At 44.9% G+C, this 18208-nt stretch overlaps 1 protein-coding gene across 2 annotated transcripts in view; it reads right to left on the minus strand.

Moving 5' to 3' along the window:
• Window positions 1-214: 214 nt before the first annotated feature.
• The window catches only part of LOC147103497 (V-type proton ATPase 116 kDa subunit a 2-like), a 95858-nt gene continuing 77864 nt past the window's right edge, over window positions 215-18208 (minus strand). For both annotated transcript variants that reach the window (XM_086011826.1, XM_086011827.1), the window contains 4 exons: window positions 15270-15392; window positions 8605-8722; window positions 7958-8129; window positions 215-4629 (listed from right to left, as the gene is read on the minus strand). In XM_086011826.1, coding sequence (XP_085867952.1) covers window positions 4533-4629; window positions 7958-8129; window positions 8605-8722; window positions 15270-15392 — 510 coding nt within the window. In that variant the 3' untranslated portion in view covers window positions 215-4532. The remainder of the gene's footprint in view (window positions 4630-7957; window positions 8130-8604; window positions 8723-15269; window positions 15393-18208) is intronic.

Here is an 18208-nt window from a genome sequence, read left to right on the forward strand (position 1 = left end):
CTAATGGGCCAGTCATATTGAAAATCGAGACTTCAATTAGCACACCAATTAGATTACAGAAAATACAGCTTCAATGCTGGCTTCAGTTAACTGATCGAATCAGTTTGCAGGAAAGAGACACTGGGGGAGGCACAGCTTTGACTGGTCGCATCAGTCATTACAAGTTATTCACTTACATCAGTTACATTCATCAAGTAAATAACAGGAGTCCTGAATCTATAAACCTTTTATTTTTAGTACGAAACTAAAAACCCATTCAGGCAGGGCCACTGGAGTTTGAACAGAACCATTATTTCTCATTTACATAAAATATTTCAACAGCAAGGTTAACAATTCATGTGTATCTGCAGACAGTGAATGTTAGATCAGGTTAGAGATGCAAAATAGCCAAAGAGAAAATATATCTTAAAGGTATTAAAATGGTAGAAATATTTGTAGTTTTAAAAAAAAAGCTACATTTGCTCGGTTTTGTTGCAGGAGTTTGGAGTATTGAATCATTGATGTGGGCCAGAGACATTTACAAATGATACAGCCACAGTAATAGAATAATTATTTACATAGGGAATAAAGTGATTCCAGAATTCCACCTGAAGCAGGAACCTGGGGGTTTTACAAACCTCTTTCCAATAAATTATCTTTTTAATCTGTTAACCTGATCAACATTACCACTTTAACACTACATATCAAAAATAAGGAAATCCAAGCACATAATAACCTGACCGACAGCAGTACAAGCAGCCAAACCGTTTCAGTATTTAGTTTCCAGAATCATCACAAAAAAAGTTACATTTATCAGAAATATAATTATATTGCATTTTATCAGAATATCACCTCTTTTTAAACAAATAAACTCTGTAACTTTGCTGCTCTCTAATATCAGCTAAATAGTACAGCGTAGTATAAAGAGTTTAAAATGCTAAACGTTGTTTGTTAAAGTTCACTGGATGGCCGAGGAGCAGCACAGTTCCAACCTGGCGATTAGTCAATGACAGAGGGACAGTGACACCAGTCGTAGTGTGATCTGTCGCTCCCCTGCTTCTCTCCTCCTCCTCTCACCAGCCTTCCCCCTCCCGGCAACGGACTAATATCGTCAGTGGAAACCAAAACTAAACAAACAAAGTAAACTACTGCAGCAAGCAGATGGATGTGGTCCTACTAATGAGGAATGTACAAATACATGTATATCGCAGACTGGAGTTCAATTCACTCCCCTGCCAGGATAAATTACATCATTTAGATTCCGTGACTTATTCAGATTGAGAACCTCTGGCAAACACTGAAAGCAACACAAACACATACAATATATGCAACAGAAATAATCAACCAAAGGGGAAAGCAGCTAGTTACTATACAGAGTTCATTTTGTTTTTTAAAAAAGGGTTTCCATTAAACTGGAGAAATATTTTTTAAATTAAAGTTTGGAGCATTGTCAGTTTTGAAATCTTCACAGTGAATTTCATGGAGCAGCATTTCCTGAAATCTCAGAAGCAGTTTGTCCACTTTCCTAAACTAGGTGGGGATTCATAACCATTAAAAGGTGACAGTCAGATTGCACAATTTTTGGGGCATGAACTAGTGCGACTTTAACAGGCCTGTCAATCTGGAGTACGGCCACTGTCGAATTAAAGTGAAATCCCACTTTATTTTCTCTCCTGAAGGTAGGACCCCTCTCAGAGTACAGTTCCCCTCCCCACCAGCACCCAGGACCTCACACAAATGGCTATTCCTCGTTTGAGCTTTGCATGAATGTTGGCAACCTATTCGACCATGGGGGGAGAAGAGTGGTCGCAGCGGAGCCCAATACCACCCTCGGAGGAATTTCTTCACCCAGAGAGTGGTGAACCTGTGGAATTCTCTGCCACAGAGGGCAGTTGAGGCCAATTCATTAAATATATTCAAGAAGGAGTTGGATATATTTCTTGAGGCTAAAGGGATATGGGGAGAAGGCAGGAACAGGGTACTGAGTTTGGGTGATCAGCCATGATCTCATTGAATGGCAGAGCAGGCTCGAGGGGCCGAATGGCCTGCTCCTGCTCCTATCTTCTATGTTTCTATGTTTCGTCATGAGGGAAAACTTTTTTACGCAATGAGTGCTTAGGATTTGGAATGCACAGCCTAATAGGGTGGTTAATACAGATTCAATAGTAGCCTTCAAAAGGGAATTGGATAAAAGGAGAAAAAATTGCAATGATATGGGGAAAGAGCGGGGGAGTGGGACTAACTGGATTGCTCTTCGAAAGAGTCGGCACAGACTTGATGGGCCGATTGGCCTCCTTCTGTGCTGTACTATTCTATGATTCACATGACATCCATGTGAGAAGAATTTCCAGCCAAGGATCATTGTCAAGCAGAGATTTCAAACTGGGATCCTCAGACCCGGGAGGGGAATCTGCAAGGTTAGCAGATTTCTGAGTCACCTGATTTCTGCGCTTCTGCTGATTTACGAGCATGTTCTTCCTGTTGCTGTGTAATAACACAAACCTCTCCTGTAAGGACAGCATTGCTTCTGTTCAGGTAGCTGACACAGTGTTTCAGAAGGTAGTGCCGGGGGCTCTGGGTACATGCCAATATTTGAAGGGGATTCCCCTGAGAATGTGTCAACATTTGTATTTGTACACAGACAAGTGTGAAACCCACTGCTGTACAGCAATTGAGAGCGGATACTCTGGCTGCCGATTCCCTGCCCGAGCCCAACATCAAAGAAGCCAGTTCTAGCCGTGCCATCGCCTCCCCAGCTGTGATCAGCAGGGACAGAGTCTGGGAGCCTCCTGGCTCAGCCCCAAATCAGACAATGCATTTACTCACTGAGCCATATCGGCCACTTAAAAATCAGATTTGACAATTTTGAATGCAATATTGTATTTGAATCTCTGAAAAGTAATCTTTTTTATTACAAATGAGACTTACTGTGCCTTCAACATCTTAAAATACAACTTTTAGCTTGTGTGTGTGGCAGTCATGCAACCTTTATCATATAATGTGTTGCCACACGGCAGCATTCTGATAAGATGTACATTTCAGTAAGATTATCCAAATACTTTTTTTAAATAAAATGGATATTAGAAGCAAGGTGCTGAGACAATGAGGGATTGGATGATGGTCTGTTCTTGCTATTGTTTCCTTTCTAATGCATGTTCCATAAACTCAAAGCATCTTTCAAATTTGGAAAACATTAATTTGTTTACATTTTCCAAATCCTTACAGAAACATCCCATAAAACACATCCATGACAACCATTACATTCAAATGTCTTCTACTTCACAATAGTCCCACTTTAAACCTAGAAAAGGTGGCGATGAACCGTAAACAGAGTCCTGAGCAAAAGCTCGTTCACGCCTGAATCAAAGTAACAGCCGTGCAGCTTTGTTGACGTCTCTGTGTTTTGGTCAGTTGGGATCTGAAGAATGCAGAAACCCAGAGTCTCCAAACCAAGCTACTGAGAAACCTACGGGGGTCGTTTCTGGTTCACCTGACCTGGAGCGTGCGCACTCTCCGTGGAGCGAGCCTTGAGTGCCCAAGCGCAGAGAGCTTGGGCACAGGTTAAGGTTTCGGGATCCCCAACTGGTCTAAAACTACATCTGAAGAGAGCAGACAGCGCTGGGATGCTTCCACTGCGAATCCAACAGGAACTGCCCTGTCCATTAGGGCACTGGCTGGCAGGGGGATGGAAAATGGAAATAATATTGGGGGGGCCCACCCTTTCTAGATTCTGGGTGGAGGGCCCCACCCTTTCCGGATTCTGGGGGGGGTGGGGGGGGTGGGGAGGGCCCACCCTTTCCGGAAATCTTTGGGGGGGGGGGGCCCACCCTTTCCGGATTCTGGGGGGGGGGGCCCAACCCTTTCCGGATTCTATAACCCAGCTAGGCAGACGGGTCTTCCCACCATGCCCAGGTGTACGACAGCACTGCCTGCATTACCCGGTTTGCCCCACACAGGGTTGTCTTGCTTCGGTCTGCCGTTGCCAGGCCGGTCACGCTGGAGCCACCTGAACACGAGAGAGAGCGAGAACCGGGCTCCCCCTCCCACCCATAAAGGAGGTCAGACACACCACAATAGCTCCCCAGGTAGCTCAACTGGTTAGCTTTGGGAAGCAAACATCTCTATTTGGCACTCACAATTACGAATATGAACCATTGATAAATATCTAAGAGTTAAACTCATTAGTGGCTCCTTACATTAAGCTTGGAACTTTGCTTTGCTGCGGATGGGGGGGGGGGCGGGCGCGGGAGGCTCCGTCCAGCAGCAAACGTCAAAGGGGCAAAACCAAACGCCTCTGCAGGTTTAGGGATTTGTCGATAAGGCTACAGTACATTTCTTTTTCTTTTCACAGTGAAAAAGCCTGGTACATTATTGTTCAATACACATTTTAAAACTTTAAAGTACCTGAGGTTGCAATAAAAGTAATGATCTTTAGCAGAGAAAGTAGTGTGTGTATTTGGTAAGGCATTCAGTGCAAAACGTTTGTCGTGAGAAGCCATGTCACATGATCATGCCACCGACGCTCATCAAACTCACATGCACAAAGCAATATTCTAGACAAAGTCGTTGAAATTACGAGTGAGCAGCTCGAAGGAGAATGGAGAAAACTTGTATCCAGTGCCTGTGTAGAACTTGTTTTGAAATTCCACCCTGTTCAGAGGAAAAAGAAACGATTTATATTAGCGTTCGGACCTCTTTTCAATTGTAGGTAATTTGTTTGCACCAAGTCCCGTTCCCGTAGGTCATTGCTCGCTGACCTACACTGGCTCCCGGTCCAGCAATGCCTTGATTTTAAAATTCTTATCCTGGTTTACAAATCCCTCCATGACCTCGCCATTCCCTATCTCTGTAACCTCCTCCAGCCCTACAACCCTCCGAGATTTCTGTGCTCCTCCAATTCAGGCCTCTTGCGCATCCATGATTTCCATCGCTCCACCATTGGCGGCCGTGCCTTCAGCTGCCTGGGCCCTAAGCTCTGAAATTCCCTCCCTAAACCTCTCCGCCTCTCTCTCCTCCTTTCAGACGCTCCTTGAAACCTACCCCTTTGGCCAAGCTTTTGGTCACGTCCTTTTTGGTCACATCTCGTTTTGTGGCTCGTAATTTTGTTTGATAATCGCTCCTGTGAAGCACCTTGGGGCGTTTTACTACGTTACAGGCGCGATATAAATAGAAGTTGTTGTTGCACCATGGAATGGTTTGGATGGGAGGACTGTTCCCACACTCCTCAGCCCAGTTGTGGAGAATCAGTGGGTGGAGGTCTTGGACTCACTGAGCCACTGTAGCAGTTGGTTGCAGAATGGCAGAGACTGAGGCTCGGAAACCGCCGTCACCCTCAGTAGGAAAAAGGAAAGACTTGCATTTCACAGCCAATGAAGTACTTTTGAAGTGGAGTCACTGTTGCAATGTAGGAAACGCGGCAGCCAATTTGCACACAGCAAGATTCCACATATAGCAATGCAAAAAATGGCCAGATAATCTGTTTTAGTGATATTGGGTGAGGGATAAATATTGGCCCCAGGACACCGGGGAGGGCTCCCCTGTTCTTCAAATATTGCCGTGGGATCTTTTACGTCCACCTGAGAGGGCAGAAGGGGCCTTGGTTTAACAGCTCATCTGAAAGACGGTACCACTGACAGTGCAGCACTCACTCAGTACTGCCCCTCCGAAAGTGCAGTGCTCTCTCAGTACTGCCCCTCCGACAGTGCGGCGCTCCCTCAGTACTGCCCCTCCGACAGTGCAGCGCTCCCTCTGTACTGCCCCTCCGACATTGCGGCACTCCATCTGTACTGCCCCTCCGACTGAGCGGCGCTCCCTCAGTACTGCCCCTCCGACAGTGCGGCGCTCCCTCAGTACTGCCCCTCCGACAGTGCAGCTCTCCCTCAGTACTGCCCCTCCGACAGTGCAGCACTCTCTCAGTACTGCCCTCCGACAGTGCGGCGCTCCTTCAGTACTGCCCCTCCGACAGTGCAGCGTTCCCTCAGTACTGCCCCTCCGACAGTGCAGCACTCCCTCAGTACTGCCCCTCCGACAGTGCAGCACTCCCTCAGTACTGCCCCTCCGACAGTGCAGCACTCCCTCAGTACTGCCCCTCCGACAGTGCAGCGCTCCCTCAGTACTGCCTCTCCGACAGTGCAGCGCTTCCTCAGTACTACCCTTCTGACCGTGCAGCGCTCCCTCAGTACTGCCCCTCCAACAGTGCGGCTCTCCCTCAGTACTGCCCCTCAGACAGTGCAGCGCTTCCTCACTACTGCCCCTCCGACAGTGCAGCGCTCTCTCAGTACTGCCCCTCCGACAGTGCAGCGCTCCCTCAGTACTGCCCCTCCGACAGTGCAGCACTCCCTCAGTACTGCCCCTCCGACAGTGCGGCGCTCCCTCAGTACTGCCCCTCCGACAGTGCGGCGCTCCCTCAGTACTGCATCAGGAGTGTCGGCTTGGATTATGTGGTCAGGTCTCTGGAGTGGGACACAACATAGCAGGCCTTGTTATGGACGAGTTGACCTAAAACAACCCTGTGATCTGGTGCCATGTTCGCCCTCCCAGTGCTGGCTGGAGAATGAAGCAGTCGCCCAGTGCCGAGTTTCACTGCATCATTCATGGGCCCCAACCTTGAAGAATGATGGAGCAGAATTGCAAAGAAGATATGTCATGTAGTTGAAACAATTTAAGATCCTCTCACAAGCTTATGAAACTCCTTGTGACTCGCCCACTGCTCGAAGAGGACGGTCATGTAGCAATTCTGTTACTGGACCAATAATCCAGAGAATGAGTTCAAATCCCACCAGGACAGTTAAAAATTCCAGAAATAAAAAGCTGGTTTCAGTAAAAGTGACCATGAAGCTGTCGGATTGTTGTAAAAACCCAACGGGTTCACTGATGTCCTTTAGGGAAGGAAACCTGCCATCCTTACCCGGTCTGGCCTACATGTGACTCCAGTCCCACACCAACAAGGTTGACAATTAACTGCCCTCTGAAGTGGGTCAGCACTATCAGGGCAACTCGGGACGGGCAATAAATGTCAACCTCGCCAGCGATGCCCACATCCCAAGAATGAATAATCAGTTTACTTGAGCGTAGACATGAGTCAAATAGGAAGGGAGAGGGAGAATGAAAGAGGACTGAAGGGGTGGAAAGCGGTAGATGGGGAGCAGGTGAGGGCACAGGAGAGGGTGACAAGGGAGAAAGCGGGGGGGAATGAGGAGGGGCAAGTGGCACTGGGCTGGGGCGGATTTTCTTCTCGGGCATTGGGAGTGTCCAGGGTCCATTTTGTTCACTGTGGGGCAGGGAGAGGGGCAGTGGGACAGAGGAAATAGGGCAAAGGGTGGGCAACAGAGGGTAAGTTTTCACCTCGCTGTGTTTGGGGGGTGGGGCAAAGAGGCAGGCCCCAGCTTCTTTGATGGGATAGAGGAATTGAAGGGGATAAAAGAGCCAAGAGAGGAGAAATGAAGGATGGCACAACCTTGGGGAGTCGGGATGGTGTTTGGAGGAAATGGATAATTTAAGGATGGAGAGTCGGAAGACTTTACTTTGAGGTTTTCTATCACAATGATGTCTTTACAATAAGGCAGCCATTTAAACATGGCTCCAGTCCTGCTGACGTTTCATCGAAAAATCGTCTTTGCAATATCTGGAGTTTCATTTTTTGTCAGTTGGACATAGTTTTATGGAAGGATGAGTTTCAGAAAATAATCAGGATAACTGTCACTTTCCAATGTCTGGAGGGGGTAAGGAGAGTAATGTAATATGTCACATAACATTAGGGGAAGTTCCACTTCACTAAATGTGTCACATAACGTTAGCCTCAGAGCATCACCTACCACTGTCATTATATTAGAATGTTGCAGTCACTCACCGATCTTTTTATATATAATAAATAATCTTCAACATATTTTCCTATTTGTTTCAATAAACCTATCTAATGTCATGAGTTTATCAAGAAAATTGAAATGAATAAAGGGACCATATTGTAACACAAATTTACCAATGCAATCGGAGAGCGTGTAGGAATGCTGAAAGCCCCTCCATGACGAGTAGAATGGCTACAGTAAGAACTGCAAAGAAGCCAAAGACAGGGAACAGTAACAGGGAACCATAATCATTATCCATACAAAGACCCATGTGCAGCACCATCCCCCACAGCACCTCAGAAAGCTCTGTGAAAAACAAAAGGCAAAAACACAAATTAAGGTGGTCACTTTGTACAAATGAGTATAATCATTAACATGCCGTTTATATAACTATTAACAAGATGTGTGTATAATCATGACTAAACTGTGTATATAACCGTTAACAAGCTCTGCATATATAACCATTAATAATCACTGTATATAATAATTAATAAACTGTTTATAACAATTAATAAACTCAGTATATAACCATTAATAATCACTGTATATATAATCATTAATAAACTGTATATAACCATGAATAAATTTGGTGTATAACCATTAATAAACTCTGTGTATAACCATTAATAATAGCTGATATAGTGTGGACACTTTACTGAAATAATTATGCTTTTTATGTATAACATTTATTGAAGGCTGCAGTAACACTGATGAAACACAAAAACTTTGCCGTAGGATTTAAAAGCCAATTGTTTTGCTAAGAACAGTTATATCTACTTACGAGCATGAGCCAGACTGAGAGCCCAGAGCCTGAGGTATGAGGCGGTATTAGACACGCAGCCCAGGCAATACTCAATGGTGTGAATAGCTTGATGCATAAAAACGTCACCAAAATTGAACTAGGGGGAAAAAGGACAAAGGGTCACTTCCACATCAAACTCCTATTTTCAAAGAATACACTGACCCTGAACCATGACCCTGACCCTGTCGCACAAACTTGAGTGCAAACCAACTCGACTTGAGAGAAGGAGTGTGGAGTCTCGGATCGGTCACTCGATGGCAGAAAAATGTTCCAATTTGGAGATGGGGATAAAATAATATACAGCCTACTCCTGTAGATTAAACGCTTTTGGCACTAAACTTAAAATTGAATTATCCAGTAATTTTAATTAATCGACTTTGAATTAACTGTAAACCAATTCATCCTCCTTGAATCACACGGAACAGGGAGAGGATGGTCAGCCAACCAAACCCATTCCGTCCACCCCATCATCAGCCTCTCCCTCAGTTACTCAAAGGGCTGCTGCGAAGATCTGCAAAACTTCTGCCCAAGATACAAAGGTTGTGGTGTATGTGCCTTTAAGAGCAATTATGGTGTATGTGCCTTTAAGAGCCCCAGGTGTGCGTAATGCCGGTAATTGCCACTTGGGCTATATAAGCCTGTGTATTGTGTATATCCTTTAGAAACCCCCCCCCCCGAGACTTGCTTAGTAAATACCTATGAACCAACTCCTGTCTTCAGTGTCTTTATCTACACACGGACACTACAGTGGCGACGAAGTGGAAACGGACTTACCTGCAATTCGGCAGCACCTCAAGGACATCGATTCCTCCAGCGTCCAGAAGGCTCAAGGAAGTAAGAGAAACTGTGGTTTCACCAGCTGGCCAAGCTGGTGACAGGTACTGCGCTAATCCTTCCTGGGCGTCAGGCTGGAGCTCCAGCGGCGGGCTCTACAGCTGAGACAGGCAGCGAAATCGGAGGCAAGCAGTAACGGACTGGGAGGGTGCACTCGAGAGACAGCCGGCGCGGCAAGCAGGTCAGCGTTTAGACCTCCGTCGGGAACGAGTCTCCAACAGTGAATAAACGGAAACCACAGTAAAACAGCGTTGTTATCGGTAGCAGCGGCGGGAAAGCGTGGGAAGCGCCATATCGTTGCTACAGAGAGAGAAAAAAAAAAGCGCAGGAAGCGCCATATCTTTTCTGAAATGCCTAAATCTGGTAATATTGAGGCTTTTGATGGCGAAATAGAAGATTGGACCACATACGTGGAAAGAGTAGAGGTTTATTGCACTGCAAATGGAATAACAGATGAAAAAAAAGCTTCAGTACTTCTGAACTTAATGGGCGCAAAGACATACGGGCTGTTACGAAATTTAATCACTCCAGCCAAACCAAAGGACAAGACTTTTAAAGAAATTGTTGATACCCTGCAGGAGCATTTAAACCCAACACCGCTGCTGATAGCGGAACGATTCAAGTTCTTCAAGAGAAATCAACACAAGAATGAAAGTAACGCTGATTACCTAACCGAATTAAGAAAGCTATCAAAGTACTGCCAATTCGGAGCAGGACTATCGGATTATCTTCGAGACAAATTTGTTTGCGGTCTCTTAAGTGAAGGAACACAAAAAAGACTGCTTTCTGAAAAAGATTTAACATTGGACAAAGCTTTCAGTATGGCTGTATCATACGAAGCAGCAGCAAAAGGAGCTGCAGAGATACAACAAGAGACACAGGACTTCGGCACCCATAAAATGACACAGGAGTTCGGAAGATGTTATCGCTGCGGCAGATCCACCCATAACCAGAGGGACTGCTGGTTCAAGGGCAAAGCATGCAGGCAATGTGGTAAGATTGGACACATTGCACGGGTATGCCGATCTGGACAAAATAAATCCACTGACAGAAAACAAAAAATCAATAAAGAAAAGTACAGGAAGGTACAAATGATGGCGGACAGTAGCTCCGAAGACCAGAATAGCGATAGCGACTCCGGAAACAAGAGACTAAGCTGTCTCAAATTACATAATGTACTTGCCAAAGAGGATTACCAAACCATTTGGGTTACCCTCACAATAGCAGGGTCCCCAGTTAAAATGGAGCTAGATACAGGATCAGCTCTAACCGTAATAAATCGACGAGATTACGAGAGGCTATTTTTGCATATACCTCTAAAAGACACATCCATTATCTTAAAAACATATACAGGGCAGAAAGTCTACCCCAAAGGAAAAATAAGGGTGCCTGTGGTATACAACGGCAAAGAAATACAAAAGTTGTATTTATACATTCTGCAAGATGGTGGTCCACCGTTGTTGGGACGTGAATGGATAAGGAAGATACGTTTAGACTGGCACTCCATTCAGGCACTGACGGTGACCAGTAAGGAAAAAAACAATGATGACATCATACCTGAACGATTAAAAGACATCTTGGCCAACGCCAAAGAAGTGTTTCAAGAGAAACTAGGAACCTTGAAAGGCATCACCGCCTCAATAAAAGTGGAAGATACAGCAATTCCAAAATTTTTTAAGGCAAGACCGGTGCCATTCACAATACGTCCAGCAGTCGAGGCAGAGCTGAAGAATTTGGAAAAGGCAGGCGTATTATCCAAAATAGATTGGAGCGAATGGGCAACACCCATCGTTCCAGTCATGAAAAAAACATTGAAAAATAACTCTGAGGAACAGGAAAAAATTTGCATCTGTGGGGACTTTAAGGTGACTGTAAACCCGGTCCTTCACACGGTATAGTATCCTCTTCCGAGGATAGAAGATATTTTCGCCTCACTATCCGGAGGGAAACGTTTCACAAAAATTGACTTGGCACAGGCATATCTACAGATGGAGGTTGAGGAGACCTCTAAAAAGTATCTCACAATAAACACACACAAAGGCCTGTACCAGTACAATCGACTGGTTTTTGGAATAGCATCAGCTCCAGCTATCTGGCAAAGAGCAATGGAGCAAGTCCTGCAAGGGATTCCGGGGACTCAATGCTACCTAGACGACATCCTTATAACAGGAGAAAACGACAACGAGCACCTTGCCAATTTGGAGCAGGTGCTCACTAGGCTGAAAGAACGGGGCCTACGAGCAAATCGCCCCAAGTGCGAATTTTTCCAAAATCAGATATCATATTGTGGCCACATAATTAATAAGGAAGGGTTGCATAAGTCACCTGAAAAAATTGAAGCAGTTATAAAAGCCCCAGCACCTGAAAATGTTTCACAATTAAGGTCATTCCTGGGATTAATAAATTACTATCATAAATTTTTACCGAACTTATCAACTATTCTACACCCTCTTAATGATCTTCTACAGACAGGAGTGATTTGGAAATGGAACGAAGACTGTAAACGTGCCTTCCATAAATGTAAAGACTTAATCACATCCGAGAAAATTTTGGCTCATTACAACCCATCACTACCAATCAGACTGGCGTGCGATGCATCCCCTTACGGCATAGGAGCGGTATTGTCCCATAGATTCCCTGATGGCTCGGAACGGCCGATAGCTTTTGCGTCACGCTCATTGAACTCAGCTGAGCGTAACTATGCCCAGATAGACAGGGAAGCACTCAGCCTGGTATGGGGAGTGAAGAAATTCAACCATTACCTACACGGACAAAAATTTACCTTGCTGACTGACCATCAACCCCTCATCTCCATATTCAACCCTAAAAAAGGTGTCCCCATTATGACAGCACAAAGACTACAGAGGTGGTCCCTTTTTCTAGGGGCACACCAATACAACATTGAATACAAAGGGTCAAAACAGCATGGGAATGCTGACGGTTTATCACGCCTACCGTTGCCAACGATAGAAGAGGCACCTACAGTAAACCCAGTAGAGATATTCCACTCTACCATAGTGGAATGTCTACCGGTGACAAATTCTGCCATTGAAAGGGAGACAAGAAATGACCCTACTCTCTCACGGGTCTACGATTTAACAGTGAAGGGATGGCCAGCACATGGCGAACCACTGTTGCCAGCATTCTCGCAAAGAAGAGAACAGCTGTCAGTGTGCCGAGGAACCTTGATGTGTGGATCCAGAGTGGTGATTCCACCCAAACTCCAGGATAAAGTGCTAAAGGAGCTTCACGAGGGGCATCTGGGTGGAGTGAAAATGAAGAACCTAGCTAGGGCGTTTGTATGGTGGCCAGGTATCGATGGAGACATCGAAGACATGACCAAGAGCTGCCTAGGATGCCAGAAGGTCCAAAATGCTCCGCCACAGGCCCCTCTACATCCATGGGAGTGGCCCTCATCTCCCTGGCAAAGGGTGCACATCGACTTTGCTGGTCCATTTATGGACTCAATGTTCTTAATCGCGGTTGATGCACACTCCAAGTGGCCGGAGGTAATAAAGATGTCCTCCGCCACCACGGAAAAAACCATCACAGTATTAAGGACCATATTTGCCAGGAATGGGCTGCCGGAGCAGATATGTTCTGATAATGGACCGCAATTTGTGTCCGAAGAATTCAGAAAGTTCTTAAAGAACAATGGGGTAAAGCACTACACGTCCGCCCCATACCATCCCGCCACCAATGGATTGGCTGAAAGGTTTGTCCAGACCTTCAAGAAGGCCATCAAGGCCATGGGTAATGAAGACATAAAACTTCAGCACAAGGTGGATAACTTCTTATTTGCATATAGGAATGCAACGCATATGGTTACTAACCAAACTCCCGCCATGATGTTCTACAATAGAAACCTAAGATGCCGGCTGGATTTGGTCAAGCCCAACATCCGAAGGGACGTGGAGAACCGGCAGTTTCAGGGCATGAATGAAAGGCCAACTAGGGTCTTCCAGATAGGCCAACCGGTTTTGGCCCGGGACTACCATACCGAGAAATGGCAGCCTGGAACTATCTGCACACGATTAGGACCACTGATGTATACCGTGGACATCGGAGACAGCATAATAAGGCGCCATGCTGACCAAATCATCAAGTCATCCGAAAAAGGACAACCTACACCACCACTCTATACATCTAACGATGAAGTAGAGATACCCATATCTACCTCCGATCCGGTGATACTGGAGCCCGATGAACCCGACACTGGCCTTCAAGCCGAATCAGCCTTCAAGCCGAATCAGCCTTGCCAGAAGAACCTACTACACCACCAGAAACTACTACACCCCCGAGGCGTTATCCGGACCGAGTCAGGAAGCCTCCTGAGAGACTAACTTATAATTAATTAATACAGCAATGTATATTATTTTGCATATAACATGTAATTAATAATTACTTAAAATATGATGTACTAGTTAGCTAGAAGGGGAGGAATTGTGGTGTATGTGCCTTTAAGAGCAATTATGGTGTATGTGCCTTTAAGAGCCCCAGGTGTGCATAATGCCGGTAATTGCCACTTGGGCTATATAAGCCTGTGTATTGTGTATATCCTTTAGAAACCCCCCCCCCCAGACTTGCTTAGTAAATACCTATGAACCAACTCCTGTCTTCAGTGTCTTTATCTACACACGGACACTACAAAGGTAATCCAGCGAGACTCCTGCACATCCACTAACACTTACTGCTCCATTATTCAAACCTGCTCTCCCCTCCCCCCGCCCCCGTTAACAATTCCAACACAAATGGAAGAATTGCCTTCTTTATAACCTCACTCCACAGTGATCCCCGTAACATTCAATCCTATCTCTAAAGATTTATTCAGCTCTTTTCATGAAGGAACAAGGTGACTCAGCATGAACTGGTCCGGGTCTGTTCCACATAACTGCTCCAGAAACATAGAAGATAGGTGCAGGAGTAGGCCATTCGGCCCCTCGAGCCTGCTCCGCCATTCAATGAGATCATGGCTGATCATCCAAACTCAGTATCCTGTCCCTGCCTTCTCCCCATATCCCTTGATCCCTTTAGCCTTAAGAAATATATCCAACTCCTTCTTGAATATATTTAATGAATTGGCCTCAACTGCCTTCTGTGGTAGAGAATTCCACAGGTTCACCACTCTCTGGGTGAAGAAATTCCTCCTCATCTCTGTCCTAAATGGCTTACCCCTTATCTTTAGACTGTGACCCCTGGTTCTGGACTCCCCGGCCATCGGGAACATCCTTCCTGCATCTAGTCTGTCTAGTCCTGTTAGAATTTTATAAGTTTCAATGAGATCCCCTCTCATTCTTCTAAACTCATTTCTGCTATTCTGCAGAAAAAGCAGATCCTCCCTCGAGTCTCGTCGTGGCTCATTTGGTTTGTACTTGTGTCTCTGATTCTGTGCTCACTGCCTGGATTAACCAGCCTGCATAACAACGCAATCATCTTAAAAGGTCGCATCTTAGGCTTTGATCCAACGCCAAGTTTATTTTTGTGACTCTCTCCTCGTATTATAAACCCATCTCCCGACATTATCCTCGTCAATCTTCCTCGAATCCTCAACAAACCATCACTGTCCTTTTTAAGGGCGGGTGCCGAAAACTGCACCAAATATTCCAAAAGTGGCCCCACAATGCTCTATGCAAGGTTGGAGCACCTGGTTTTGATTTATGACCAAATGTGCTTGAGATGCCATTTCTATTGTCTCCTAAAAGTGAGCAGCACTGAACCAAGAATAATATAAACACACAAAGTGCAGCCTCCTCTACCAAGAGATTTCCCTTCTACATAGTAAGTGACCACGAAGCAAATTCCTGTCTTACCTCCTGTTCGGCTCCATCCGTATGACTGGTGTGGTTTGGCCGTGCATTGCCCTGTTCCATTTCATCAGCTCTCAGTAGTGACATCTCCTCTTCACTCCCTCTTCGGACTAGTGTGTAACCTTTCTAAATACAAAACAACACAGAGATTAATTCAGTGCCGCTATTTAAAGTAAGCTGTATACATTTTAGATTTCATTCCTAAGGAGGATGTCAAGGCCTTGGAGAGGGTGCAGAGGAGATTTACTAGAATAGTACCAAGGACGAGAGAAGTTGGGATTGTTCTCCTTGGAGCAGAGAAGGTTAAGAGGAGATTTGATAGAGGTGTTCAAAATTATGAAGGGTTCTGATAGGACAAATAGGGAGAAACTGTTTCCAGTGGCAGAAGGGTCAGTAACCAGAGGACACAGATTTAAGGCGATTGGCAAAAGGACCAGGGGGGAGATGAGGAAACTTTTTTTTTTTACGCAGCGAGTTGTTGTGATCTGGAATGCGCTGCCTGAAAGGGCGGTGGAAGCAGATTCAATAGTAACTTTCAAAAGGGAATTGGATAAATACTTGAACAGAAAAATCGGCAGGGCTCTGGGGAAAGAGCAGGAGTGGGACTAATTAGAACAGCTCTTTCAAAGAGCTGGCACCGGCACGATGGGCCGAATGGCCTCCTTCTGTACTGTATCATTCTATGATTCCTAATCCATTAGGAAAAAAGAGAGACTAAGATAATTAGCAGTTTTCATCAAACTGTTTAATGTTTTCCGTTGTCTCATGCCAGTATCCAAATCCGTACATTTAAATATTCTACCCCTTATTGTGATGAGTGGAGATACAGATTTAGCTGGATCTCCCCCTCTCCACAAAGTATCATTAAAGGATAACTAGCTGTCATTAAAAAGCATTTTAACATTTGTTTTTAATATCTTTATGTAAACTTTCAGGAAGAGGAAGGGAGTGGTAAAGAGGAATGTGGGCCCATTAAAGACAGACACAGGCGATACTGTAATCGACAAGGAAATGGCAGACTTGCTAAATAAGTACTGTGCATCGTCTTCACAGTGGAAGAAGAGGACAAAATAGCAACAGTACAAGAGAAACTAAAAATGTATCAAGGGGAGGATTTAATAAAAGTAAAAAAAAACTGGTAATGGGGAAAATAATAGGACTTAAGAGACAAATCTCTAGGACTTGATGGTCACCACCCCAGGGTATTTTAAAAGCAATAGCTGAGGAAATTGCAGATGAATTAGCCATCATTTTCCAAAGCGTTCTTGATTCGGGAATTGTGCCAAATGTCACTCCATTATTTAAGAAGGGATGGAAAGAGAGAAGGTAACCTTCTTACTTGGGCTGGAAGGTAAGAGACAGAGAGTAGGGATAGAGGGAATGTTCTCTGATTAGCAGGATGTGACAAGTGGTGTTCCCCAGGGATCTGTACTCAGCTTTTCACCATATTTATCAATGACAGATGAAGGAAGAGAGTTGTATATCCAAGTTTGCAGATGACACCAAGTTAGGAGGCACAGTAAGTTGTTTGGGTGGGAAGTTACAGAGGGACATAGACAAATTAATTGAGTGGGCAAAACTGTTGCAAATGGAGTTCAATGTGGGGAAGTGTGAGGTCATCCACACGGGATTGGAGAAAGACAAATTGGATATTTTCTTAATGGTGAGGAGATTTTCTTAATGTTAATTCTTAACCAGGAGCTGTGGAAGAGCAAAGGGATCTGGGAGCCCAAGTACAGAAATCACTAAAGTCTAGTGGACAGGTATAAAAAGTAATCAAAAAGGCTACTAGAATGTTGGCCTTTATCTCCAGGGGGCTGGAATACAAAGGGGAGGAATTGATGCTTCAGTTGTACCGAGCCTTGGTCCGACCCCATCTGGAGCAGTGTGTTCAGTCCTGGACGGCAAACCTATTGACCTTGGAGAGGGTGCAGTGCAGATTCACCAGAATGACACTGGGATTGAAAGGGTTAAATTACGAGGACAGGTTGCAGAAATCTGGCTTGTATTCACGTAAGTTTAGAAGGTTGAAGGAGGATCTAAACTGACAAAAGGATTCGATAGGGTAGATACAAAGAAACTATTTCCTCTGGTAGGAGAATCCAGAACAAGGGGCACAATCTTAAAATTAGAGCTGGGCTGTTCAGGAGTGAAATCAGGAAGCACGTTTTCACACAAAGGGTATTGTAAATCTGGAACTCTCTCCGCCAAAAGGCTGCAGATGCTGGGGGACAATTGAAATTTTCAAAGACTTAGATCGATAGATTTTTGTTGGGTAAAGGTATAAAGGAATATGGAGAAAAGGCAGGAAAATAGAGTTGAGGTATCGATCAGCCATGATCTGATTGAATGGTGGAACAGGCTGGAGGGGCTGAATGGCCTCCCTCTGTTCCCATGTTCTTATGTAAAAGTTGCATCACGTCGTACTTTGGCATGTTGTAAGCACACTTTTCAGTAATGAATATTCTAACATTCTGGTTTAAAAAATGAAAATCCTTAAGAATGTTAAAAATCACATCTCCTTCAGAACAGAAAAACAGTAACAAAGAAAGTTTAATTGTTTCCATAGCTCCAGTTGAAGAGCTAGCACAGGCTATGATGCGTTGGGCCGAATGGCCTTCTGTGCTATAATTTCTATGATACGTCATTGTTATTCAACCAGAGCACCAAAATGATCAAATACATCTTGTCCACTTTGGGCTCAATACCAAATCTTACATTTCACAACTTGCACTTGTTTAGCGCCTTTAACGTAGAAAAACATCACAAGGCGCGTCACAGAGTTGCAAGGAAAAGTAGACGTCAAGCTAAAGGAAGAGATATTAGGAAATGTGACCAAAAGCTTGGTCAGACAGGGTTTTTTTGGAGGGTCTTTAAAGAAAGAGAGGAGGGTGGAGAGGCAGCGAGGTTTAGGGAGGGATATGGGGCTTAGGCAGCTGAGG

This window comes from Somniosus microcephalus, chromosome 19, assembly GCF_052327205.1.
Source record: "Somniosus microcephalus isolate GS21.2 chromosome 19, FLI_Smic_1.0, whole genome shotgun sequence".
NCBI classification, from domain to species: Eukaryota; Metazoa; Chordata; class Chondrichthyes; order Squaliformes; family Somniosidae; genus Somniosus; species Somniosus microcephalus.